Source organism: Gobius niger (assembly GCF_951799975.1).
Source record: "Gobius niger genome assembly, chromosome: 16".
Lineage (NCBI taxonomy): Eukaryota > Metazoa > Chordata > Actinopteri > Gobiiformes > Gobiidae > Gobius > Gobius niger.
The window spans coordinates 9,171,089-9,196,522 of NC_136867.1; the positions used below are offsets into that span (position 1 = coordinate 9,171,089).

Sequence of the window (25,434 nt, forward strand, 5' to 3'; positions counted from 1 at the left end):
AGAGATTTTTTTCCAAGTCTCTGCACAAGCATTGCCTATTTTAAGACTGCAAGTTCCTTATACAGCCTGATTTATGCTGCACGTTTTCCGCGCTAAAGCGTCTAATAGCAGAGGAACTTCCTATAGGTCACTACCAGGCTGCAATTAATGGAAAAGGTGGCCGGTATAGTATGTTGTGTACTTTGAACAAACACACCAAGTACCTTTGCACAGTCACATTATGCTCACTGTTAATTTTTAAACCATACATGTATGTGAAAGCTTTCAAAGGTCCATACAGGTGCACATTAGGTTAAATATGATAACGGCTATACATATATATCACAGATAAACAGACCCCAAAGAAAATCATTTATTCACTTATTTGGTAAAACTGCAAGTTTATAGCAATAACTTACATATGGTACCAACATGAAACAAGGAATTATACAAAACAAATTGGCTGCTAATATTAACAGATTTTCTTTTTAACCCATGGCCGGATCTAAAGCAAACTGAGCTCATGCAGAGGCAAGAAACCTGGGGCCCCATTAGCTTCATGCTGTCGTAACTGCTTTTCCTCTCACAATTAACTTCACTGTAACACCGCAAACTATTTCTTTATTTGGACAAAATTCAAAAAGCACTGCAGCCTTGGGTCAAAAGCACACATTGTTCCAAAAATGAGAACTGTTGTCAAAACCTGCACACACACACAGTGCTGATGTAACCACACTGCACAGCAAATGTGTTTTCTAATGAAACTTCAAATGCAAACAACAAAAGTGACCTTTTCCTCATGTGTTCGGCGAATAACAAATGTTATTGCTCTGGCAAAGAAAGAGTTGAGTTTTGGAAATATGTGCAAACCTTTGTATTCAAGGCTTGGACAAAAGAGTCATGTTTTTGGTAAATGATTTTAGTCGAATCGGTGGGAGAAGCAGTAAACGGAGCTTAGTGTCTTATCAATCAAGTTCATTGTTAGGCTTTTTTATTGGCAGCTGCAGCATGCCTGCAGCCTCTTTGATCCTTGATGGAGCCTCCTCCTGTGTGATGTCCCAGGCTGCACCACGCCTCAGAGCTGGGCGGAAGGACCTGAAAAACCAGCTGCCTCACATTATTTCTCCAGCTCTGCTCGGAGTAGCGTTTTCTCGCCCGGCTCCGGATCACAACACCGGCCACATTCGTCTGGATTTGTCTGTCAGGACTATACTTTGAATCTTTGGGTCCCCTCCGGAGCTCAGCCGGTGGACTATGCTCCCCTCAGGGCGAGACTGAGGGAGCTGAGCCACTGCCCAGGTTCAGCGTGGGACACTTGGGTAAGTCTTCATATGTTAGGGCTTTGTGAGAATATAAGAGTGGATGTTTGTGAGAGAGGGGCTTCCCCACTCAGAGCCAGACACAGGTGAGCCTGAGGTGAAAGGAATAGCTCAGATTCCACAGGCTGAGATTGAGACGCCTGTTAGAGTGACCAGCGCACAGGCAGCCTGTTTGTTTGTTTTTACCATTTTATCAATCACATTTTTGTGTTTCCAGGGTTTCCTCAATAATTTAGAAGCTAAATCTCATTTGGAGGTGCCTGCTCAGAGGCAAAACTCCACGTGGCAACTACATATTCACTCTCAACACTGTAATATGTTGCGTTATGCATCAAGGGGAGGTTGCACTCGCAATCCCAAGTCCATCTTCTTGTGTATAAGATTATTATCTGCAGTACAGTGGTCAGGGGTGGTCAGATAATATGGATTGAAAGCTATACATATAGTTTGAATGAAAAATGTGCCCTGTGGGATCTCAAACAACAGTGATTCCTTTATTGGGGAGAAGGGTCCTGCACTAGGGAACGAGAGGCACAGGTGAAACACAGTACGGTGGAACAGGCAATCAGCAGCCTGGGCAATAACAGGGACAAGGACAAGGCTGACCTCAAAATAAAACACTTATAAGGGCCCCTCATAGCGTTCAGCGTGGACTGACTGAATCTCGTTCATGCCAGCAGTTTGGCTGGGTTTTTGGAGCCAGCTCCATTGTTTAGAATAGAGAGAAAATAAAATAGGACGATATTGTGTGTTAACAGGTGAAGGTAAGAATGACAAACCTGAGTTCAATAATGACTTAAAAAGGCAATAAATGTTTCAATGGAAAGTCCATTGCAGTACGGACCGTCCAGAGCCTGCTTTCACTTCCTACTGGGCTTCAGCAGCTAATACTAATGCTATGTCCATGTTTTTCATTGTCTATGTCACTAATAAGTTAAGTTAACAAAACTATAAAAGCATGTCTATGTTCTCACTGCTGTTTTTCTCCCCATCCAAAACAAAACAGATATGCAAAAAATGCACAGCTATTTAAAAAAAAAGGTTCTCAAACTATATGTGCTGTTCGTGCATTTGTAAATCTACCTGAGCGGCTGATTGAAGGCAGAATTTTAATCTGCATTCCCACATTGCATCACTCGATGCGCCACCTTCGAAACAGTGTCTCAACATTGTCCTGCAGAAGCAGAGACGAGCTCCACACCTGCCCCGCCTCACAGTGTACCCCCAACACCCTCTTCACTTGTAAACACAGCCAGTGGAGGAGTTGTGGGGAGCAGAGCAGAGTTCACTACTGATCCTGATACTGACAATAGAGGATGGCTTAAGGCAGCTTTAAACTGACACAGACAAATGAGTGTGGCGCTCTATAGAATGAGCGAAGCTGCTGAGGCGCTGGCAGGTGTAAAAGAAGATTGTGATGTGATGAAAGGTTTAAGGAAAATGCTTCTAACTGAGACAAAAGGGGGATGTACAGTATATTTCAAGAGCCTTTACTGCAATGGAGAGTTGTTCCTGGATGACTGAGAGCAAATGAATTTAACATGAATACGCGTATTCATGTTAAAATATTTGACCTGAATGTCTTTATGGCACAGCACTATTATTACCAAATGCCTCTCAGGCGCCTCCAACTCACATGAGAAACAGGAAACTTTACAGTTGTAAAAGATGGAAAGTTTTAGAGCTGTGTGAATAACTGTAGCGGTATCTCAGTCAGCCGTTAAGAGCTGAATGAATGACTCATCAATGTCATTAATTAAAGGGAAGCAATCAGAAAACTGTTATGTCGGTTATATTCCTCTGTAGAGAAGTATTGTGACTCATGAGGTCTTGCGGTAGATGTATACAGAATGAAAGTTACAAGCGGTTCAAACAGAAATGTACATCACACTTATTTTTATTAATAGACAGACTTTGAGTTGTTTGTCTTGAATCACTAGCCTCTGATGGAAATGTAACCCCTCGGATACGCCTAATATCTCTGCTTAGCTCATGGGGCGCTTTGATGACTCACCAAAAGTCCTTTTTCTGTTCAGCCTTTTAATCACACCTTATTTTTGCATCATGAGTTTGAGGCCAGAAAATGTCATGTTTGCTTGATTGAGTTTAGAAATAAAGAGATAAAGAAATGAAATCAATCAATCAATAGAAAATCAAATTGCAAAAACAACTAAAGCCAGTAAATACAGGTACTGAAAATTGAACGTTGTTTTGTGTGATCTTGAACCCACTCATTGTGCAAGCCCACAAGTGCCATGCTTTGGGTTGCCAGATCCAATAAAACCAGTAGGCAATAAATCTAAATACAATTTACAGCAATCCAGCTAACAATTATTTCTTCAAAAGTGTGCATGCTACATGATCGACTTTAGAATCCCCCAAATACTATGATTGATGTGAAAAAAGGTAAATATGTACAACTATATTAAATGGTTTACACTTGTGCCTTGTTTGTCGGCTCAAATATTGACTGAGCATCCTTTGAATCTGTTACGAAGGGCAGGCTGCGTTACATGGTCCTTGTAAAAAGAGTAAACTAGTTGTCTCCATTGTATGCTACGAGTCTCTGAACAGACAGAAATGATTTGTTGACAGGGCACGGGCATTAAAGAGGATATTGGATTCTCAGGGGAAGTAGATTGCTGCTCTTACAAGTCTGCAGTGACATCCCACTGACCTTTTCAGCACAGGCCATGTTACGGTTCCCATTGCTCTGTCTGTGAGATCACTTGTTACCAAGGACCCACTACACATTTCCTTTTGGTTAGTTGAGTTGATATAACGGCCTTTATCTGCCAAGGCACTAAGAGAAAATTCATAAAGACAAACTCATTTTTTAATTGATCTGTCGGTTACATTAGCTGCCAAGTCCACTCCCTCATCCATTCTCCGCACATGCACCTGATCTATTCCATGACGTATGACGCCTGTTTACTCAGACTGCAAGAGTCACAATTATTCATGCAACATTCAATGATTTACTGTTAGACATAATTATATATGACTATTAAGTACATGGACACACCAAAGAGTGTTCTGATGCTGAGCTGCACTCAGAGTTCAGACCTAATATCTTGGAAAGATCCTGAACACAGCACGGATTAGACGGGAATGTCAACATGACATGACTCTGCCTGTGCTTGTAATTCTAATCACTATATCATTATTCAGTACAACATGATTGGAGACATGTATTTGAGGAAGTAGTGTTGCTTCAGCAACAAGAGAGTGACAATAACAGAGAGGAGCATGACAAACAAACACGCAAACTGCAGCCTCTAGTCGAGTGGTGTTTAATGATTGTGAGATGCACAACATCCGACCATTGATTTGTACATTTACTCACCAAGGTGACACCGAATACAGTGTTTGTGGTGGGAGGAAACAGAGTTTAACACCTTACACTAATACACATTGCTTTGTGACCTTGATGTGTCTTACTGGTCAATGTTCAATGTGAAGTTTCACATCATCCTGTCTCGGGACAACAGATGGAAATTAGCCTATGGCTAAAATCTGACATATCCACATATTTTATATATTCAATAATATGTACAGTCCCCATTTAAATAAAGAAATAATAAATAGAATAAATTGAACCAGATACATTGATTTGTTCACTATCACTGATATATAATTAGAGATAATTAAAATAGGTTCTAACATTACAGTGATACAAACTCAAAGCATCATAAGCTTCATATGTTCCTCAGAGATCTGCACAGTCTAACCGATCACTGATCTCTCTCCAGCCACATGGGAAAAGTAACACCACCACAGACCTTTGTATTACAAGACTGCAGTCCTATCTGAGTGATCACATTATTACTTAAAAAGTAAAGTCAATCCCCAAAATGTTCTGAGACCATTTGAGTGAAGAGCCAGACTATGAACAATACACAGCTCCATACAGAGTGCATCACCACCATAATATTCACTTAAACACATCACAATCTGTTCAACAGCCCCATGCACTTATCAGCAGCGGCCCCCTCTGCAAACAGTAGGCTAATGTACACCAATACTTATCGCTGCGGCTAATAGTTTGTCAACACAGAGCTGATTGTGCAATATTTATTGTACGGAGGATAAGACGTATATTGTATCGAATTCTTCCATCACCTTGTCATCAAAAATACCCCGCTTTCCTTTCACCGGACCTACATTTGGACGTATTGATATTTACTCTAGTCCTCATTCTCTTTAGCAGCTCTTCTCCGAGGTTAGGACTTTAACCTCAACATTGCAAAACGTGGTCACTCCTATCACGAGGTTAAAGCTGAGTAATGTATGATGACGTTTAGGTGAGCTGAGAGCTCACAGAAGAGGGCAGAGTTGGCACAGGATTATCACAGTGGAGTAGAGTTAAGGGACAGCCCCGAACAGAAGCTCTGCCCCAGTTGTTTCCTCAACAACAAGTGGGATCGTCCTCAGACAGAGGAGCTCCTGTGACATGCGGAAAATAAAACACAGATTCAAATTGATGATAATATTTGAATACTAGATGGCCCGTACTGTGTGGCTTTGGAAACACCATACCCATACTGATCATGTGTGATAAGAGTGTTGTGAGACAATAGGGTTTCAATTTGATTACATTTTCCACTACAATATCACAATTTACCCAAGGCTCCATTAAAGTGATAGTCTGTAAGATTGCAAAATGTGGAGAGAGAGACAGATCTACAAAGTAAACAATCAAGTTCTCTCCTGACCTGAAAACCACTCCTAGTCTGGAAACTGAGAGAGAGAGAGAGAGAGAGAGAGAGATTTCAAAAGTGTCCCCAGTGTTGGGAAAGTTCATTTTCTACATGAACTAGTTCAGTTCACAAATTGAACTAGTTTGTTCATAGTTCATAATTGTTTATAGTAAATAGTTTGTTCATAGTTCCAAAAATGAACTAGTTCACAGTTCTTTTTTTTGTTGTTCTTTTTTTTTGCTGCAAGCTATTATTCAGGCATGAAACAGATCAGGGGTGAAATAGGTGAGAAGTATATTTTCCCTCTCAGGGAAATATTTTTATATTCCATATCTTAAAGCAACAATCTGAAGTATTTTGAGATGCATTTTTGCCAACCTTGGAAGAGCTGGAGAAAGTTGACTTCAGCCATGAGTCAAAAATATTATGGCCTCCTCACTTAGTGTTATGCAAACTCTTTCATGTCAGCCTGTCACTGTTTTCAGAGTGGATTTTGGATATCTTTGCTAATCTTTTTTTTTTTAAGTTTAATTGGTAAATTCTTAGTGGAAAATGAAGCTACAAATATTCAATTGCATTTGTGTTAATTTGGTAAATTAATCATGTGAATAAGATTGTTTTAGGAGCTAATTTGTTGTTAAAAACTCCACATTGTGGCTTTATGCAAATGAGTGCGCACCGCGGAGCAGAGGAGTTTGGAGCGACACAAGGGAAACGTAACCTCACTCTGTGACTGCTGCGGGCACCGTGCGGACCCGCTGGTTACCCGTGCGCCAGGGCATGTGCCAGAGCCATAAACAGCAGAGTTCAGCGCCACAGGACTGGACACAGTTGGCGCGGGGGCGGAGCGGAGCTAGCGCGAGCTACACTGTGGACCCGCCAGAGTTTAGAGCCGCTGGTAAACTTTGACGGCGCGGCGGGGTTTTATATTCACTGATATAAGAAATCTGGCACCATATTGAACGAACGTAAATAGAATGAGAATGCCGTTCACAGACACCAGAATGAACGCGTTCATGGTTTCGTTCATCAGGCAGTAATCCAGTGCGTTCAGTTCACGTTCGCCCAAAATAGGAACGAGTTCACGAACTTTCGTTCAATGAACGCGTTCAGGTACATCAGTAGGCTACATCACTGCCCGCCCCCTCCCCTTCTGACCGGCCACAAGTTCACAGGAGAGCTCCTCTCATTGGTCGAAGTGATGGCACCTGGGATTCCGATTAGTTGCTAAGATCAGAAGATTAATTACTTTATGTTATGTCAAAGTGCATAAAAACTTGGTAAAACTTACAGACTATCACTTTAATAGCATAATAGCTGTATAGAAATATCTCTACTATGATGGATTTTTCCTGGACAACTAACCCCATCCATTTACGCATACGACAACAGCATAAGCCAAACTGAGATGTGAGAGGATTCTATTTGTTCCTACTCATGTTCTACCTTAGTTAGCATGCAAAACTTAAAGGGACATAAACAGAAAAGCCAAGATCACCAAACGTCCTTCACTCACTCACTCAATCATTTATATTCTGAGAAATGTGTTATTGAGTTTAAACATTTTCTCGGGACTTCCATATAAAGCTCTAATGAGACCGATGGGGCTCTGAATAAAGAAAACAAACAGTAAATCAAAACCTCTTTCACATAACAGCATGTCAGTTTGGTTTCATCTCTTTGACTATCCCGCTCATGGCTCATATTGTTCATGTTTGTGGCTCTGCAGCAGCGACTGATGGAGTGAGAAGAGATGCCAGTGTTGATTAGTTATAGAAATGACCTGTGAAACATTTTATCTTCTGCTAATATTCGTGACAATACTAGCAGGAGGTTCCAGAGAATTGCACTGGATGATCTGTGCATTTCCTTTACTATCTGTTGTCTGAAAGTTTTCTTCTACTCTCATCTTGGGAGTTGTAAAGATTCTTTTTTTTTTTAACCTGGCAATGTCTTTTGTCTTTGCAGGCTATTGCCAAACATGCAAGCTTCAACTGTCTCACCTGCGATTAATACAACTGCGAACACAACCACCGTTACCAAGTCCAAAGAGCAAATTCTAATCCAGAGTAAGTGAATACTCCCCTGTACATGTAGCACTGCAAACCTTTATTTAGCTGGGGCTGGTTCATGACCTCTGTCTTGTTATCTTTAAGAAGACAAATATTACCAATGTATTTCTTAATGCCTGTAAGTTTAGCGCACAATTTGACCTCTTTTCACAAGCAAAGGAAGTTTTCCAGTGCTTGAATTTACACACTTTTCTCTATATTGGCTGTGCTGCTTTTGTTTTTTGCACATTGTTCCCTTCAGTTACCAGAAGAAGGAACAGAATGCAGTCCGAAAAATGTCTGCACTAGAAGAGAACTCAATGATTTATTTCATTGCTTGTGCTTTTATTCGTTATAAATACATCTTTTACTGTGAGAGCTCATCTCTCCTCACACCTGAGGAGAGACCTGAACAGAGACTTAATTAGATGAGGTCCTCTTTCAAAAATAGCACTATTCATCTTGCTTGTTGTTTGGTTGCTCTTGTAAGCGACATACAACTTGAAATGTTCAGCAATGTGGCTTTAAATATGCTGTAAAATGAAACAAACAGAAACAATGCAAAAGAGCCTATGAAAATAAAATGTGCATCCTTTGAATGTGAAATGACCCACCCATCTGCACATCTCAAGGCGAATATGCCGTGTGTGGGCGCACATGCTTCCTCCATTGTTCTCATGTGAACAAGGATGTGTAATCGAAGGTCCGGTTCAACAGTCTCCTCCTCTAATCTATAAAACCGTGGCAAACCAAGCGTCACCAGTATAAAAGGCTTACGTCACGCCGTCATCAAGATAAATTGCACAGGAGTGGCCTTAAATCACAAATATTTACAGTGTTAGTGTCACTGCTGCTTCCAAACTGTAACATGCAAATCTTCCATACCATAAACCATGACCTTAACCCCTGCTTCTGCCTTGTTTTGCATGTCTCTTTCAGGTTCTGGGGCCATGATCGCGGTCATTGTCATAGGCATCATAATTATTCTCGCCTTTCTACTCATCGTTCTTAAAACGTACAACCGGTAAGGCTGCATTCCCCATGGGCAGGCAATTTCTACATGAAAGATCACTATGCACCAGACAAACGAGGGCTGTTTTTAGCACCGGCAATGGCTCGTACTTGTAGTTCTTTATTATATCACGGACGACTGCAATTAAAATGTTTTATGCCACCTTTTTTTGTAATGGGAGAGTCTGAATGTGCTTTACAGTTTTATGTCTCATGAGGCAGGCATGACACAAAGCCAAGGGACAACTAGTAATCAACTCTTCATATGCGTCATTGCCATTTTAACACTCGTGTAGTGGTAAGAATTAATCATAATGTTAAAAAGAACTTCAGATATTGTTCAAAAGAAGTCCTACAATGCATTTGTCAAGCTTGAAATGAATAACAATGAAATAGTTAGGGCATAGTTACACTTTAAAATGTTTTCTTTCCTGTTTGTGTAAATGCTTTTGTGACACAGTTGGAGGCCTCGTTATAAATGTTGTTATAATTTATCAATTCCTTTCTAAAATGTTTTCTTTTTACAAAATGTATATAAAGACAAGGTGTGAATGTTAAATGGCTAGATTAATTTCCTGACACATTTCTCACATTCCAATTCCAATGAGTTAATTTCTTTCTTACTAGCCGGCTACTTCCTGGTTGAGGCACAATGGACTTTTTGTCACATTCTTTGCTTTCTCAATATGTAGAAGAACAAACTAAAGTTGGTATGGCCTTGAATTAAGAAAATTATTATTATATAATGGTCTTCTGTTAAGAATAGAGTATCGTTTAGGCTCTCTGATCCATGTTTGAACTTTAAATGCTTGTAAAAAGTTTAGATTTGACAAACCACACAAAGATGATAATAATAGCAAGTCCGTTACCTAAGTGAGTGGTTTTTGTAACATTTGTAACTTTCCCTTTGTGCACAGGAGGACACATGTCTCCAGGGTCCTCGGCGCCTCGACCAAACCTCGCCCCAAAATGTCCCAGTCCACCACTCAAAGCAACATGCCCCTGACTGCAGTGGGGATCAGCTCTGTGTCTGGCAGCATCTCCTTCTCCAACCCTCCCTCGGAAAACGGATTCCGGCTCCCCAGGGCAGAGCTGAGCAGCCTGGAAGACAACTCCAACCCCCCCTCGGAAAACGGTTTCCGACTGCCCAGGGCGGAGCTCAGCAGCGTGGACGAGAATACAGAACAGATAGAGCAGTTCAGCGCGACGAGCGGCTCCACTGTGGTGACTATTCATGACCTGCCCGAGATGGAGAACACATAGCGCCGCGGATAGTTTCATCAGGGACGTTGACTGACTGACTGAAAGAAGACTCCAGGAAGTACAATGAAGTAACTGTTTCAAGAGTGGGATTGTAGGACCCCATCTCGTCCTCAAACCGGTGACAGGTTAAAGGAAGCCCTAAAGAAATAATAGCACACATGTGAGGAAGGAACTGGCACTACACAGATGTTTACAGATGTAGAAGTAATTCAGTGATGCCATGTGAGCTCCAACATTTACCCCCAAAGTCTACACCCACCTGCAAGCCCAAAAGGGAAGCTCTGTCCGAGCTTCATAGAAATAATTGCCCCTCCCTTTCGTTTCATCCATTATGAAGGAATAATAATACAACTATTGGTTTAAGTTGACAAAGAATCTCTCCATTGAATCATGGAATGAAATTAAGTTTCATTTTTATAGATAGTCCATCAATCTCACCTAATGGCTAATCCACTCTGAGAGACCATCCTGTGAACGCAATTGAGAAAGCACCATTTGTGGTTTTAGATCAAAATGTGCCATTGTGTCCTCGTGGAGGCTTGCCAAATAAGTTCCAGGAACATCTCATGAAAGAGCCTTAATCCTTCCTTTAGAGTTCCCCATTGTCACCTCTCATTATTAACAAACATTGAAGACACAATGAGTGACTGCACAAGGAAATTGTTCTTCTCATACTTGTGTCATTGATGGCAGTGTTCACAGTTATGAAGCCAGTAAGATTTTTTGTATGTAGGCTTATCACAAATATGAAGAGAATTATACATAAAAGTGATTACTTGGTCAACATTTACAAAGAATATGCATTAATGTATTAGAGTACAGTGAAGATGTGTGTATAGATTGTACTCCATTACATGTAAACATATTGCACCAACATTGTAAATTATTATATTGTTTTTAATGTATGTGATATTTTTTGTGAATAATTAAACCATTATTTTTGTTTATACTCCTGTGAATCCTTGTTTGTTAATGCTAAAGGATTTTGCACTTTATTATAGTCCGAGTCTACCTAGATATTTGCATTTCTTTGTGTGTATATTTAACAAACAAATAATGTTCATAATAAAATGGTCGCATTTTTTAAGTATTGTCTTTTGAAATATCTTATTGTGGATTTCATCAACTCCACATGATGCCCAATGTCCATTACAATATACGGACTTAATGTAGTTGGCTCCCTCTAGTGGTCGCAGCATTTAACAGCAACATTCCCCAAAACTCGGACACACTATCTAACCCCGGAGCAGTGCTGATAAAAACTTTTCCAATTCACCGTAAACCAATTAACTTGTACCTATATAGTTTGTGCGTCTTTAGCTGAAGTTGCAAATATATATATATATTTTATATATATTTAGGGTTGGACTAATTTCGCAACAGCTGCGTTTTCTTGAACGCAACTTGGGCATGCTACTGTTTACAATATGGTGTCTGTCGGTGAGTTTGATTCGCTTCACTCTTTATAACGCCTTTCACTTCTTGCTTTTAAACATTTCATGCACATTTATACTCCTTAAACTAAACTGTGGCAGATTCTTGCCAGCCATCACAAATATTATCTTGTAAATCAGCTGATCTAAGGTGAACTCGAATAGCATGCTAATGTTATGCTAAGGAAGTGGACTGCGCCAGCTCATTCATACACACGTAATTGAGCAGTCAGAAAACATAGCCTTTGCTCTTCTCTATGTTTCAGTGGAGCTGCTGTCTCTGGTGCTCGTGTCAGCGCTGTGGGGCTGCACAAACCCGCTCCTGAAGAGAGGCACACAGGGCATAGAGACTGTGACCCAGGCCAGCAGAGTGGTCCAGCTCCTGGCCGAGCTCAAGTTTCTCCTACTAAACCTCAGTGTAAGCTTAAGTGACACATTACTTCTTAATTGACAGGTCAGCAAGAAGCGCTTAGCCTAAAGCGTTTGGCTGAAAAAGTGTCTACATAATTAAAGTCTGTCCTTCTCTTTGTGTTCTCACAGTACATGGTGCCATTCCTTCTAAACCAGAGTGGGTCTTTGATATATTATTACACGTTGTCTACAACTGGTAAGCATCCTAAAAATAATAACAAAAAAGATTATTTATAGTAGCATAAGTAATGTTTTAGATGTTGATAATAAAACAGGAAATGCCACATGCACTTTAAATGTTATTTGTGTATCTATATTTGATCTAGAACTATCTCTTGCTGTTCCTGTGACAAACTCCCTGACATTCCTTTGTACATTAATCACTGGAAAACTACTGGGTGAAGAGTTTGATGGAAAAAGTAAGTGAGAAAACTTAATTAAATATGTATTGAAGTTCATCAAGCACTGAATTAATAATGATGCAGTTAATACTGTGAAAATATTGTGTTCTCTCTCCAGGGGCTGTTGCAGGCATGTTTCTCACCATGACAGGGATTACTCTGTGTGTCATGAGCTCCATGAATCCATCAAAACAGAATGAGGCTCAAGTTTAACATTGTGTGTATGTGTATTTTTTTCCGTGGTGTATTGCAGACAGCTTTGTATTCTCGTTATCAGCACCCACTGAGCACTGTCAGGCTGTAAAGAATTTGGGAGACAATTTAAATTCAGGCAGTGTCTTCTCTGCTTAAGAGGCTTGTCTGTTTTTGATACAAAGAGGGTTCATTTAAGGTTCAGTTTGGGCCTCAAGTAGATTTATGGCATGTTCAGAAAAAGGAGACTGTTAACTAGTTAAACTCTTCTCAAACGAGCCCCATGGGCAGCAGTTTTACAACGGGCGTAAAAATAGAACAGAAACATTTTGCATCTATGTAACAACACTGCAGTGTGTTTGTGTGGCAATAAGATAATTGCTGTTCTATATTGAATGTGTAGCGGTTTTCTGAAAAAAAACTCTCCATGTAATTATAAAGCATTTTTATTGTGAGCTGCATCATTTAACCTGCACAAGGTTTAGTTATTTCTTTCTTGAGCTACATGAATATACTTATTTTTGTAAAATGTAAACGTTTATTTAAGTAACTGCAAAATACTAAGATTTTATTTATATATTTAAATATTGTATCAAGTGTTAAATAAACTTGACACAACCCATTCCCTGTCCTGGCTGTTTCTGACAAAAGCTGCTTTCTTTTATAAAGTTAAAATTGAAATCTTACATATAAGGTTAGGCAGACAGTAAACTGTCAATTAAAAAAATAAAATAAAATAATTTATTTGATAATCACAACATGGCATACACGTTAACTGACAGTACATTTATATCGTTCGCTCGGCTCTTGTCAAGAACATTATGATGAAACAACTGCATTTGTCACAAGGTCTTCTGTGTAAAGTTTTTGTTCTGCTTTTGGATTCTATTGAAAAGAAATAAATTAACATTTAACAATAGAAAGAACAAGCTGGATTTTTTTTACAAGAGGGTAAAGAGTTAGTCTTACTCTTGGAGACTTTGTCTGTCCTTGAGATGAGGCTCTTGATTTTAAAGCAGTCTCTTCCTGGTCAGAATGATTTAAGGTGAGGCGTTTAGTAGAATCTTTTATGTTCTCAGCATCCTCACCAGTCCCCTGGTTATCCTCTGTTCCAGATGACACTCCCTGCACATGAGTACTTGTTACAATGGTGCAGTTTTCATAAGTTTATTCTATTCAATCATATAGACAATTATTATACTTATATTGAAATGATTACCACCTGAATTGTGTCGTCCAAAGGTTCTGCAGCATTTAGTTCCTCATCCTCAACTGTTTCCGCCACTCTCTAGAATAATATGGTATTAAAACTACACAACTATACATCTACTTTATTTAAAATGTCTGCAAAACTAAATGGAATCCTGTGTAGTTCAGCAAAGTTGAGTAATAAATGATGGACTATTTCATTTTAACATGATTTGACTCATGTAACACATGAAAGTACAGCTAACACACAAACCTGATCAATGGGAAGCTCAGTGGCTGTATTCTCATCCTCTGGCACTTCCTCTGCTCCTCGCACCTCCTCTCTCCTCCTCCGCCCCGCTCTTTTAAACAAACTGTGCCGGGCTGGGACGTACATAGATATCACAATCAACAGTTTCTATATAAAGACATTTATACTAGATATAGTCGCTCCTTACTTGCTCCATTTGGAAGCGGATACCCTCGGTTTTTGTGCACCTTTACTGGTCTGGAAAAAAACACAGAAGGATCTTCTGGGCCCACTCGTTGCTGTGAGGCCTGTGGAGATGAGGCTTCATCTCCAGTCGACTTCACCCGTCTGCCATCGCACTAGGACAACACAAAGTCAGATCATAATGTGTAACAACGTGTAGTTACATTATTATTCCCTTACCTCTGGTGAGTTAAGCAGAGCTGAGTCACTGTACTGGTCATCAGTTCCATTCATTTCTTTTCTGTTCTAACAATGCAATAGACACAAGTTATTGTACAGGTGTCCTTATTGCAATATCAGCAGTTGAAAGTCAGGCAGCCAAACCTGACAAAGTACCTCATTCCTCCGTAACATCCGCCTCTTCCCAGGGTAATTCCTCCAAAAAGAAAGAGGACAAAAGGTGAGGGATCAGAGAGCACTGTGGTGGACATAAATTGTCACTTCTGTCTGAAGGCCATTAGCCTGACAGCTAGTAAACACAGCACTGCACACACAATCCTTGCATAACAATACCTCTCCGCCGCTTTTGAGACCAGCAGCTCCAAATATGGAAGTTTCTTGAACCTCTCCGTCCCCACGGCAACGTAAAAGTGACCTGTCTCCAGCTCAGAGGCCGAGGCCACGAGCACTCCTTCCAGAGAGCACAACCTCGGAGAACACAGAAGTATGAAGTTTAGATCTGATATTTAGCTTTTCCCTCCATTTTCCCCCATCTTTTACACTTACCTGCGTACAGCGCCAGTTCGAAGGCTAACCTTCTCTGTGATTAAACTCAAAACCTGCCCCAGGTCCTGCTGCATCGTGCGAGGAATGATGAACCGGAATGGTGGACACAGGAGATCTCCATTACGAAAAACACTAAAAACAATGAAAAAATAAACTCCCATTACTGAGATTGTGACCACCATCATGTGATGTTTCCTCATTAAAAAAACAGTCCATGACTTCTGTTTTCTTTAAGTCAAGCATGTTTGAGTCATCCTACATAATCCGTCTGTCTCCTTTAGACAAGTTCAAAATAACATGCTCACACTTACTGTATAATGCAGGGTATAGGAATAAACTTCCTCCATTTGGCTGAGACGTTTGGCCTTTGGATCACTTTAGTCTGAAAGAAGCAATAAAATCAAATGGATAATAATGAATTGGTCTGAAAAGGGCATAGATTTAAAGGTCTCTGAATACCTAATTTGACTTTTGACTTTGACCTTTGCTTTACCAGGAAACCAAATGGGGGTAACATGGGGGTAGACAAACTCAAGACCAACCACTGCTATTTCAAACATGAGTAAACTCTTATCATACGGCAACATTCAGAAAGCAATGGAATGATCGGTGGCACTTGGCTACAACTTATTTTTTCTTGTGTTGTGTAAAAACTAAGATGTTGTGGCCCGTACATAAACGATCCCACATGATCTCAAAAGTCAGTTATGCATAATGTGTAATCAGTGCCAATCCATTCCGCTCATGTTCGCTTGAGTGGTGAAGCCATGGAAACCAACGCCACATCGAGAATCACTAGCTTTTCTCATTCGAGCGCTCATTGTAATGCAGATCCATATTGCTCGTATTAATACCCTGATAAAAGATTAGGACTAGCTCAATTGCCAATTGGTACGCTAATCCTGTTCTATATTCCACTGATGTAGCGAGCCTAAGATGTCTGGATTCTTGCTTGCCCAGACACGTGGCGAAACAGTGATAACATTTGTATTGTAAGAATTACCCGCAGAATCAATGTTGGAGAGACACTTCCGGCATAGCTCCACAGTAACCACAACACACGCACGAGAAGACTTTGAAACCACACGAGATGGCAGCAGATGTGTTTTATGAATGGCAGTGTTCCAAAATACACATGAAGGCAAACACTTGTTAACCCGAGTGGCGAGAGCAAGCCAACATGATCAACATCTTCTTCACCTTTATTTACAGCCACCACACATCGTATCATAGACTATTCTTTAAAGCCACACGGCGGAACATTCCAGGTTATATTCTGCCATCTCGCAACAGCAGCCAAACTGTTGCAAAACGGTGATATATAAATAAACGACCCTCTGGGCAGCATTCGGATTAATAAATGCCTACCTGCGTGTCTTCGCGGGGGGCAGGCTGTTTCTTCACACCGACATTCACATAACTGGACAGAAAAGGACCAAGACATTTGAACAGTTCAATAAAGCGAAGCGAGATTTGCAAAAAACGGTCAATAACATGTCAGTCCCTGTCCTATAACGATACAAGTGTAAAGGGATCAGATACACAAAGAGGAAAGGATTTTTGTACTCACTCCAGTTTCTTGAACTTCTCAAAGCCCGCCGCCACGTACTGCGCCCCTGTCTGTAGCGCTTCCAGGTCAGTGACTTTGTGGCCTTGCCTGGGGGTGTACAGGTTTCTCACAGCCAGTTGAGCCCCAATGCACTGGGTGACTTCGTTCAGAAACGCCTCCATGTTGGACACCTGCCGCTGGTTCACCACAAACCTGCGGCCAGTGTAGAAGGGGTCTCCGTTCTTGTAGACCACCACGCTCTTCACTGGAGGCAGCAAAGAGGGGGCTGCGGTACCGGCAGCCATCCCGCTAAACTGCTGTGCCGAAGAGCAGAAAAGAAGTGTGGGGAAATCTACATAAGGCAAGAAACAGTTTCCAAGTGATCAAAGAGGCTGTAGATAATAAAGGAAATATAAAAACACAGTCCAATGTCTTTTGTATAAAAACACAGATCCCAATCCAATACAATTACAATACATTTAGGATTGCCGTATACATAATTCAAACACACAATACGCTGAATGATATTTGATCCAATTCTAGAAGGACTTACTGGCTCTGATGAGGTGCTGCTGGACGAAGGTGAAAATAGGTCCCTTCTGTGATGTGGCTGATGTGTCTGAACTCCCACCCGTCCACGTTCTGCCCCTGTGCACATACTCGGCTGATGGCTCAGAGTATTTCCTGGTTGCCATGGCAGCGTGGACAGCAATGACTAGCTTTGTGGGACAGCCCATCGTCGGCAACCACAACAAAAGCCGCCACGGACACGGGGAGGGAACAAAGGCTGAGGGTGAAGTGTTGCTAAGCTGGATCAATAAGATAACCATCAACCTGTTTTTGTCTAAAACATATATTGGCTTGTATTGATATTTGATCAGAAATAAATTAGATGTGTTAGTGTGTTATATTCCCTACAAAATAACAGTATAGCTCTATTTGGAAAAATTGTAAGAACATTTTATGGTTTACGTGTGAAAAATAACAAGACTCTCCAATAAGTTTTTGTAAAACTACCCACACACAATGCGTCTCTGTGCGCGACAAGTGATGTCTTTCAATAGTGAAATTTGAGCTTCTGTAAGTCCACACAGGCTCATTTAAGTGTACAGCTCATGTAATTACTTAAACTAAACACACTATTTACATTAAGTGCGACATAGAAACAAAGGGAGAGTGTTTATAAAAATAGTTTATTTTCAATATAAAATACATTTATCGTTCATTTCAAAAAGCGTTATGCTAAAAAACTGCATTTCTATGTTGTACACGATAAACATAAAGAACATGTCATTAGGTCTGCAGCTGTCAGGAGCCACTCAGCTTATTCTTCAAAGACAGATACTGCAGAAAAAACAAGTACAGAAAAAGTAGTGAGTGATTGGGAGGAAAATAAACTACTTAAATGTTTATGAATGGCCGAATGTGTTGATTTTTTTTTTATATTGTTAATGCAGTATTCAGAATTCCAATAGTATCCCATAAACAGAACCCACACATAGTCCTATCAAAGGACCATGTCATAGACTATGAACAGGAAGTACTGTTTCTTCCCCTTACCTTTTTCCTGCTTTCAATGGCCTGCTGCAGCCACAGAAGCTCCATGGACAGTGTGTTCCTATGGCCACGCAGGGCTTCAGGGGTCCGCGGCACATCCCGGGCCAAGCAATACTGCCGCAGCCCTGTACACACAGTAAACCCGGTGTGATTGATAAGGCCACTTCACTACATGTGAGCTTGTTAAATCCACACGCACCACACAACAAAGATCCTTCGTGCTATATCTCCAGGAACGCCGTAAAATGCTTATTTCTTTCCCACTCTTCTTTTTGTAAGCGGTGACATTATTCAAAGGCATTTGATTAGCTGCTTTAGCCAGTAAAAATTTAATTAAAGTTGTAAAGTTAGAATTAGTGCCTAGATTGCCTTGCAATCTGACTTGTACAATGAAACGTGTCACTCAAATCTTAAGTGAGGGGTCATTTTCCTTTTAAAGCTAGGGTACCTGACTTTTTGTTGTTGTAGAGTACATTTATTTTTGCCACCAGAGTATGTTGTAAACATAGCAAGGAATAGACCTTGTTGCATTGTCTTCACCTAAATGTTTATTGAGCGATGGAAGATAGCTTTGCCACAGCTCAAAACTGTACACGGGCATAAAACATGCATATGATTAATTTCCTTGAACAAGGAGGGAGCAGGAGGAATCGCAAGAGCTAGAAATGGCTTTGGGCAAAACACACAATTCCAATTGTTTATTCACATCAAGAGGAGCCAGCCAAGATGGCTTTTGGATACTTCCCAGACATCTCCCTGATCAGGCCTTTCGGACATGTTCCCCCGTGAGGAGGCTTTAGGGAAGACTTAGGACATGCTGGAGGGACAAAGTCTCCTGAGAACTCCTCGGATCCTCCTGGAGGAGCTGGAGGGAGTCTGTGCATCTCTGCTCTGACTGCTGCCTGTCACTCGGCCCCCGGTTATATAATTGCAACAGTAATTGCAACGAAGAAGATATAAATATGTATAAATCAAGGTTTATTTAAATTCACTATGTCTGCTTTGTCCCCCCAATCTGTCTTTGAAGAACAATCCTCTACTTGGAGATATGTTTTTGTCATTTTACCAAGTTTATTACTCTCATTGCTAAAAACAAATAAACAAAAAAAAACCCACAACACTTCTAGGGACATGCTATACTCACCTTTTACTGAGTGACAAGAGTTCATATCCGTGTCTACACTGCCCCAGACTGTAGTTGAGTCACAGGCGCTGCCCATCACTTTCTCTCGAAATGATGAATCTCGTTCATTCGGTGGGTCTGTGTTTACTTTCTGAACACTGCTATTAAAGAAGTCCTGAGGTTCAGAGGTAAATGCATTGGTTTCTGAAACGTCTCGTTCCGCTTCGAGCTTCTCTAGGAGACCATCACCACCACCACCATCCTCTTCCCTGTTTAAACCCTGGTCTGCAGAAGTGGAAGTGCAGTCTCTTGGTTCTGATTTGGAATGTTCTGAGTTACTGGTTCGACTTCTGTAAGGGGAAATGGCATCTTGCTGTCAATAAGCAAAGAAAAACATAGAATTAGAGCCACACTATTAAAAATGTGTAAGTGAACTATACATAAAATCATAAACATCACGTCAACACCACATTATGTGATGCACAATCTATTGCTTCATTTCTTTTACTGCTTTACAAAGCCAAAAATTCATTCATGTTTTATGTGCAGTGGATTCTCTTGAGTGTGTTTTAGTCATAACAATATATATCAAAGTAGTCACTGCAAAAGCTTATGACAACCTTTTAACAATGTAGATAGGGTCTGGTGTTGTTGTGTGGTAAACTTCTTTATAACCCCTTCTGAACCCTGTACATCTAATGTGCACGCATTACCATGCTGTTAAATTTGAACTTCCAACAAATTACAACTTTTTGTTTGTTACTCAATGTGCCCGTGTGCTCGAGGGTGTCCAGCACATGATCGGGTGCAAAAATGTAAAAGTAATCTTCTAATCCGATATGGGGACTCCACACACAACCTTCAACTCTGCACTGAAATATTAATACGTATGACGTACTGCTGGAGAGATGCTGCTTACAATGTCAGTGAAGTGTGGAAAATACAGGATTTTCTGATCCCATTTCAAACAGCCCAAACCACCGTCAATTTCTTTTACAATATCTTCAAAATCCTCTCGTGCACGTCGCACCTCGTTTCTCAACAGGCATCCTCGTGCGCGCGCCTGCGGAAAAACAGAAGAGTTAGAACTGAGGAAGTTCCCTGGACACTGTTACCTGCAGAACAAGGGAGAAAAATCACTCGAAAACCGCTGCTACAGAGAGAATAAATGGGATGGATCTAAGTGGTAAGCCATTATTTTTTTCTGCAAACAGCTTAAAGAAGAAAAAATGATGGAAACATACCTGAAAACGCGTGACTATCCTCTCCAATTTACACCTGTCCATCGCTATGGAAACATGACAGCGCTAGCAGCAGCACGGCTAACCATCAAAACAGCGCGGGAGATGAACTCAAACTTTTTGATTTTGTTCCGGGTCATGCTCAAAAACTAAAGTACCCCACTATCTACAATCCTTTTAGCTTCACAATTTGGGAGTCTATTTCTAAGTTAATATACAAAACTCAACCAGTTTAAGTTGTTTAACGTCGACATAAATATTATTAAATGTTAAGAAACGCTTACTTAACAGATTAAGCAATATTTTGGTTTTATTTTGAAAAGACGCCGGCGGAAATGCCCTGTGCGTATGTTTAGTTTGAAATGCTGCTCTGCACTAAATGGACGCTTTTTGGTCAAATTCTGTTGTGTAGCCTCTGAAGATGAGTAATGCTGCAAACCAGAGGACTTTATTTCAAACATGGGGCGCTGTCGTGCCTCAAAACAAAGCAGGGCCGTCAAAAAAAGATGTAAAAAAAGGCCCGGCTCGACGCAGGACGACTCCAAGCAGCACTTCCCAGACTTCAACTTCAAGACCTGCTCCAAGAAATTCGCTTTGGAATGAAATCGGCCAAGGATCTTCACACAACACAGACATCCAAGGACGTGTTGGCGAATCAAAAGCAAAGTTCGACCCTCAGGATGACGATGATGACGACGACTTGATGGTGGTAGCTGTCCACGAAGCAGAAAAGACATTGCACCTAAATAATACACACTTTAACAAAGATGACAACACAAGAGGAGCAGATTCCAGTGCACTACCTCTTAGTTCGCCTGGTTGTCAGACTTATCCTGACTTCCCTGGATTTGACAGCTCATCAGCAAAAGTATGGATCTACCCGACAAACTACCCCATCAGGCAGTACCAGCTGAAGATGTCAGAGGCTGCTCTGTTTCAGAACACACTGGTGTGCCTCCCCACTGGGTTAGGAAAGACCTTTATTGCTGCTGTTGTCATGTACAACTTCTACCGCTGGTATCCATCAGGGAAGATTGTTTTCATGGCACCCACCAAACCCCTTGTGGCACAGCAGATTGAAGCTTGCTATAAGGTCATGGGAATCCCGCAGGCACATATGGCTGAGCTAACAGGTAATGTATTCTTAGAATGACTTGTCCAAACTTTAATATCACATTTTTATCATGTCTTTACCTCCACAGGGAGCACGGCAGCAAAGCAGAGGCAGGAGGTCTGGAAAACCAAACGGGTGTTCTTCCTCACTCCTCAGGTCATGGTGAATGACCTGTCCAGAGACACATGTCCCGCTCTGCAAGTCAAGTGTGTTGTCATAGACGAGGCCCATAAGGCGCTGGGTAACCATGCATACTGTCAGGTACACTGCCTCTACTATTCAGCACAATATCAAGCAAATTTAGACTTCATCCTTCTATTCGGTATATAGCTATAGCACAGTCTAAAATGTCAACCTTAATAAGACTTAAAATTGTTATAATAGTATAATAGTTTCCGGCCTTTTGTGTTGTAATGCTGTTAAGAAACAGAAATTGCACAGTTAGGAGTTAAAATGGGATGTGGCACTAAGAAAAGAGCCGTGAACAACTACTGAGCCATTACTGGTAGCATAGCATAGCATCAAAACTGCTTGTATGTGAATTATCTTACATTTTCAAAATCTTAATTTGTTCTAACTAATAATACATTCAATGCAGAATGACCACACTTGTCCAGTCATGTTCTAAAGCAACCTTAAGATGGCAGTGTTGTGCCATTTCATGATCTCTACCACTTCACCTTTTCCCAATTTGTGCAATGATAATCCAGTTGGTTCAACTTTCGCTTGTCTTGGTGCTCAGGTAATCCGACAACTTGGCAGTCAGACCAAACAGTTCCGGATCTTGGCTCTGAGTGCTACTCCAGGGGGAGACACAAAGGTCAGTGCTGAAATGAACTGCTTTGTCTTTATGTATACGGAGTACTGCTGCATTACTGACACATTAACAAATGTGTTCCCCCAAAACACGAAACATTTGAAGCCCCATTTAGAAATATGAAATGTTATGTTTGCCACATATAAAACAAAATTCTAAATAAAGTGCACATTTGCAATACTAGTCTGAAGTTGGACACAAACTTGGTCTATGGAGCGCAACAGTCTCGTATACCTAGAAGAAATAAATGAAACTATGTTAATTGGAAAATTATTATTTTTTCAGTCTGTGCAGTCTGTCATCTCCAACTTGCTCATTTCTCATATTGAGCTGCGTTCAGAGGAGAGCCCTGACATCCAGGCCCATTCTCATCAGCGCAGTGTGGAGAAAATGGTGGTCCCTCTGGGAGAGACTCTTTCTGCTTACCAAACACGATACCTGCAGGTAAGTTCAGATGTTGGATGAACTAGTGTGTTTTTGTAAATGTTGCACAATGTAGGTGCTTTATGGCAAAATGGTTGTCTCAAAGATGAAGTGCTTTTCTCGCTGGTTACTTGGGAATAGTTCAGTGTTTGACAATTATTTTTGGCACCACTTATAGACAGGCCTCGTTCTAAATAATCGGCAGCAGAATAGACGAGGGAGATACTCAGCAGTCAGCGTAGACAAAATGTTATTTCAAAGTCATAATTGCTTTGCTAATGTTGCCCCTTGCCCCCCGCCTTAACCGACTGTATTTTCTCCAGTTTGGCTTTATCCAAATCTAAAAAAAAGAAAGCATAAAAAAGGGACGAAAATGTGACAAAAAAGCAACAAGAAAAAGACTAAAAACGCTTAAGTTACGATCACTTTTGTAGGTCTTTCAAATGAGTCATTACACTGTTGCTCTCCACTCGAGAAGCTTTTAGATTTGGGTAAAGCCGAACAGGAGAAAAAGTCCATTTGCTGCTTCTTTCTCAATGGGATCAAAAATGCCACATATTTTATATGCACAGTACATGTAATAATTCCTTGTGGTATCTTGAATAGCAGAAATGTAGTGGATTGATTTGATTTTGATTCACTGCACTTTACTCTGGGTCCCTCAGACTTCTGCAGCCCACTTAATAATCTTTCTTGATGATCGGCCTCACAGTTTTACGGTCATTGTGCTGTTGTGATGTTTTATAAAGCCAGTGTTTACGCTTTGTTTAGTATGGCATCATGAGTTTTGCCTTTAGTGATGTGACTTATTTTCTTAATTGAGAAAACAACATTACTGATTTCAAAGAACAGGAGGAAACATTTTATTGAAACGAGAAAACCACAGTAGCCGTTTCTGTTGCACTTGCATATTCACTGTACAGCACTCTTCAGCAAAACACAAAAAATAAGCTGAGCTGGGGAAACAAAGCTGCAGAAGAACAGCCTGTTGAAGGGAACTCTAAACTCTAAATGCTTCATGGCTTTGCGTTTACATTGAAACTGTACAAGTCACTGAATGCTCATCATTTCTTTGGATTTGAATTGCTCACGGTTAAACTACAGAAAGGACACAAAAATCACAGTTTCCACATTCGTAGTTGTTGACAGAACAGAGTTAAGTGACAATAGCCGTCCAAGTAAAATTCCATTTTAAAAGCAGACATTTTTGAGACCTCAAAAAGCCCCATGCTCCCTGACCCTCACAGTGTTGATTTGGCTACTTCCTGTCCAGCTAATGCAGCTTGCATATTTACTGGAGCCAAAGCATTTAACACATAGTTATCTCAGAAGAAAACCTACTTGACTGACAATAGCTGGTGTAACACTGCAGTTGCATTGGTTTGTTAAAAAAATATTGTGACCAAACAGCTCATGTATAAACTCCATAGTTCTGCAATAGAAAATTAAAAATACTATAGCTATATACTTAATCTGTTACACATAAACACATCTTACATATCAAAGTCAAGCTATTCTCTGGTTTCATTTCTACTCAGCAGCAGTGGCATTTGCAGTACAGTAGTGAGTGCAAACAGACTTGATGATGGAGAACATAGAGCGAGAGGTACAGAGGTAATCTTGTCCATGTTGGAATGCATTGGTTTGACAGAGAAACGTAGGTACACGATACACCATGATTGTCATCCAGCAGTAGTATGAATGAGTTTAGCTTGCCCTATGTATTCGACCATAAAGCAAATGTGGTTATAGGCTTTTCCTGTCTACATTTGGAGCTTATTGGAGGTTAGACCAGAGTTGTTTCAGGTAAACGTGAGATCGTGGAATTGTACCACAGGAGAGTGTATTGTGTTTCCTGACATCTATTGCACTAACTACTCTTCCTATAGCAGTGTTTTGGCATTAAAGTGCATATGACGGGATAGTCTAGACTACCCATTCGTTTGTTAAAAACTGTACCTTGCTTTCCTTGGTTGTGGTGTTTATTATTTTACTTCTTTATTGAAAAGAGTGGGCATAGGATGTGACATGATGATTACATTCTATAACGGTCTCTAGGCAACTATATTGTACAGAAGGGCAATTTTACGGTTCTTCCCTCTGCCTCTATTGCCGTCACTTACGGCACCGTGTAGTATCCTGTCAAACTAATAATGAGAAAAACATGAAAACCCCATCATATATATTTTAAATCCAAAGTCTGAAACTTAAAAGACAGACTGACAGACAGATACTTACTAAATTAACTTTGACCACAGCAAGACAGAAGTGTTAAAAGTTGTGGCACATTACAAAGTCTCAGTATGTAGTATTGTCCAACCAACTGTATGGTAAGGCAGCAGGTCCACTAGGAATCCTATTGGGAGATGTGACTCCCAATGGACTTTTCCATCCACACCATTTGTGCCCTGTGCCTAAGAGGGATAAAGGCTAAGCTTCTTAG

The 25,434-nt window shown here is 40.6% G+C and overlaps 5 protein-coding genes across 5 annotated transcripts in view; 3 read left to right on the plus strand and 2 right to left on the minus strand.

Annotated features, from left to right (window-relative positions):
- The first annotated feature begins 1,041 nt into the window (after positions 1-1,041).
- Positions 1,042-11,010, plus strand: ncmap (non-compact myelin associated protein). Its single transcript, XM_079574021.1, has 4 exons — positions 1,042-1,298; positions 7,967-8,067; positions 8,989-9,073; positions 9,978-11,010. The coding sequence occupies exons 2-4, from the start codon at positions 7,980-7,982 to the stop codon at positions 10,321-10,323; spliced, it is 519 nt and encodes a 172-aa protein (XP_079430147.1). The 5' UTR covers positions 1,042-1,298; positions 7,967-7,979; the 3' UTR covers positions 10,324-11,010.
- Positions 11,011-11,675: 665 nt separating this feature from the next.
- Positions 11,676-13,519, plus strand: tmem234 (transmembrane protein 234). Its single transcript, XM_079574052.1, has 5 exons — positions 11,676-11,763; positions 12,023-12,174; positions 12,297-12,363; positions 12,494-12,586; positions 12,687-13,519. The coding sequence occupies exons 1-5, from the start codon at positions 11,751-11,753 to the stop codon at positions 12,779-12,781; spliced, it is 420 nt and encodes a 139-aa protein (XP_079430178.1). The 5' UTR covers positions 11,676-11,750; the 3' UTR covers positions 12,782-13,519.
- On the minus strand, positions 12,842-17,550 carry dcdc2b (doublecortin domain containing 2B; the record flags this gene model as incomplete). Its single annotated transcript, XM_079574258.1, has 13 exons — positions 17,270-17,550; positions 16,738-17,033; positions 16,536-16,587; positions 15,479-15,549; positions 15,168-15,299; positions 14,955-15,089; positions 14,778-14,817; positions 14,622-14,687; positions 14,407-14,557; positions 14,223-14,332; positions 13,983-14,048; positions 13,740-13,885; positions 12,842-12,866 (listed from the first exon to the last, which is right to left on the minus strand). Exons 1-13 carry the CDS (start codon positions 17,372-17,374, stop codon positions 12,842-12,844), a joined length of 1,395 nt encoding a protein of 464 aa, XP_079430384.1. The 5' UTR covers positions 17,375-17,550.
- A 411-nt stretch (positions 17,551-17,961) lies between these two features.
- Positions 17,962-20,783, minus strand: iqcc (IQ motif containing C). Its single transcript, XM_079573286.1, has 5 exons — positions 20,641-20,783; positions 20,316-20,459; positions 19,418-19,769; positions 18,277-18,398; positions 17,962-18,060 (listed from the first exon to the last, which is right to left on the minus strand). Exons 1-5 carry the CDS (start codon positions 20,680-20,682, stop codon positions 18,025-18,027), a joined length of 696 nt encoding a protein of 231 aa, XP_079429412.1. The 5' UTR covers positions 20,683-20,783; the 3' UTR covers positions 17,962-18,024.
- Positions 20,784-20,972: 189 nt separating this feature from the next.
- The window catches only part of fancm (FA complementation group M), a 28,863-nt gene continuing 24,401 nt past the window's right edge, over positions 20,973-25,434 (plus strand). The window contains exons 1-4 of the mRNA XM_079573287.1: positions 20,973-21,770; positions 21,840-22,012; positions 22,494-22,571; positions 22,854-23,012. Of these exons, the coding sequence (XP_079429413.1) occupies positions 21,059-21,770; positions 21,840-22,012; positions 22,494-22,571; positions 22,854-23,012 (1,122 nt within the window). The 5' untranslated portion in view covers positions 20,973-21,058. The remainder of the gene's footprint in view (positions 21,771-21,839; positions 22,013-22,493; positions 22,572-22,853; positions 23,013-25,434) is intronic.

Bases quoted from the DNA above. Each gene is read 5' to 3' on its own strand.
- ncmap (XM_079574021.1), top strand. From the start codon at position 7,980: ATGCAAGCTTCAACTGTCTCACCTGCGATTAATACAACTGCGAACACA. The intron at 8,068-8,988 runs GTAAGTGAATAC...TGTCTCTTTCAG, and splicing joins AGAGCAAATTCTAATCCAGA to GTTCTGGGGCCATGATCGCG. The intron at 9,074-9,977 runs GTAAGGCTGCAT...CTTTGTGCACAG, and splicing joins GTTCTTAAAACGTACAACCG to GAGGACACATGTCTCCAGGG.
- iqcc (XM_079573286.1), bottom strand. From the start codon at position 20,682: ATGGACAGGTGTAAATTGGAGAGGATAGTCACGCGTTTTCAG. The intron at 20,460-20,640 runs GTATGTTTCCAT...GTTTTTCCGCAG, and splicing joins GGATAGTCACGCGTTTTCAG to GCGCGCGCACGAGGATGCCT. The intron at 18,399-19,417 runs GTGAGTATAGCA...CTGTGTGTACAG, and splicing joins CTCTTGTCACTCAGTAAAAG to GGCTGCGGCAGTATTGCTTG.
- tmem234 (XM_079574052.1), top strand. The intron at 12,175-12,296 runs GTAAGCTTAAGT...GTGTTCTCACAG, and splicing joins TTCTCCTACTAAACCTCAGT to TACATGGTGCCATTCCTTCT. The intron at 12,364-12,493 runs GTAAGCATCCTA...TATTTGATCTAG, and splicing joins TTACACGTTGTCTACAACTG to AACTATCTCTTGCTGTTCCT.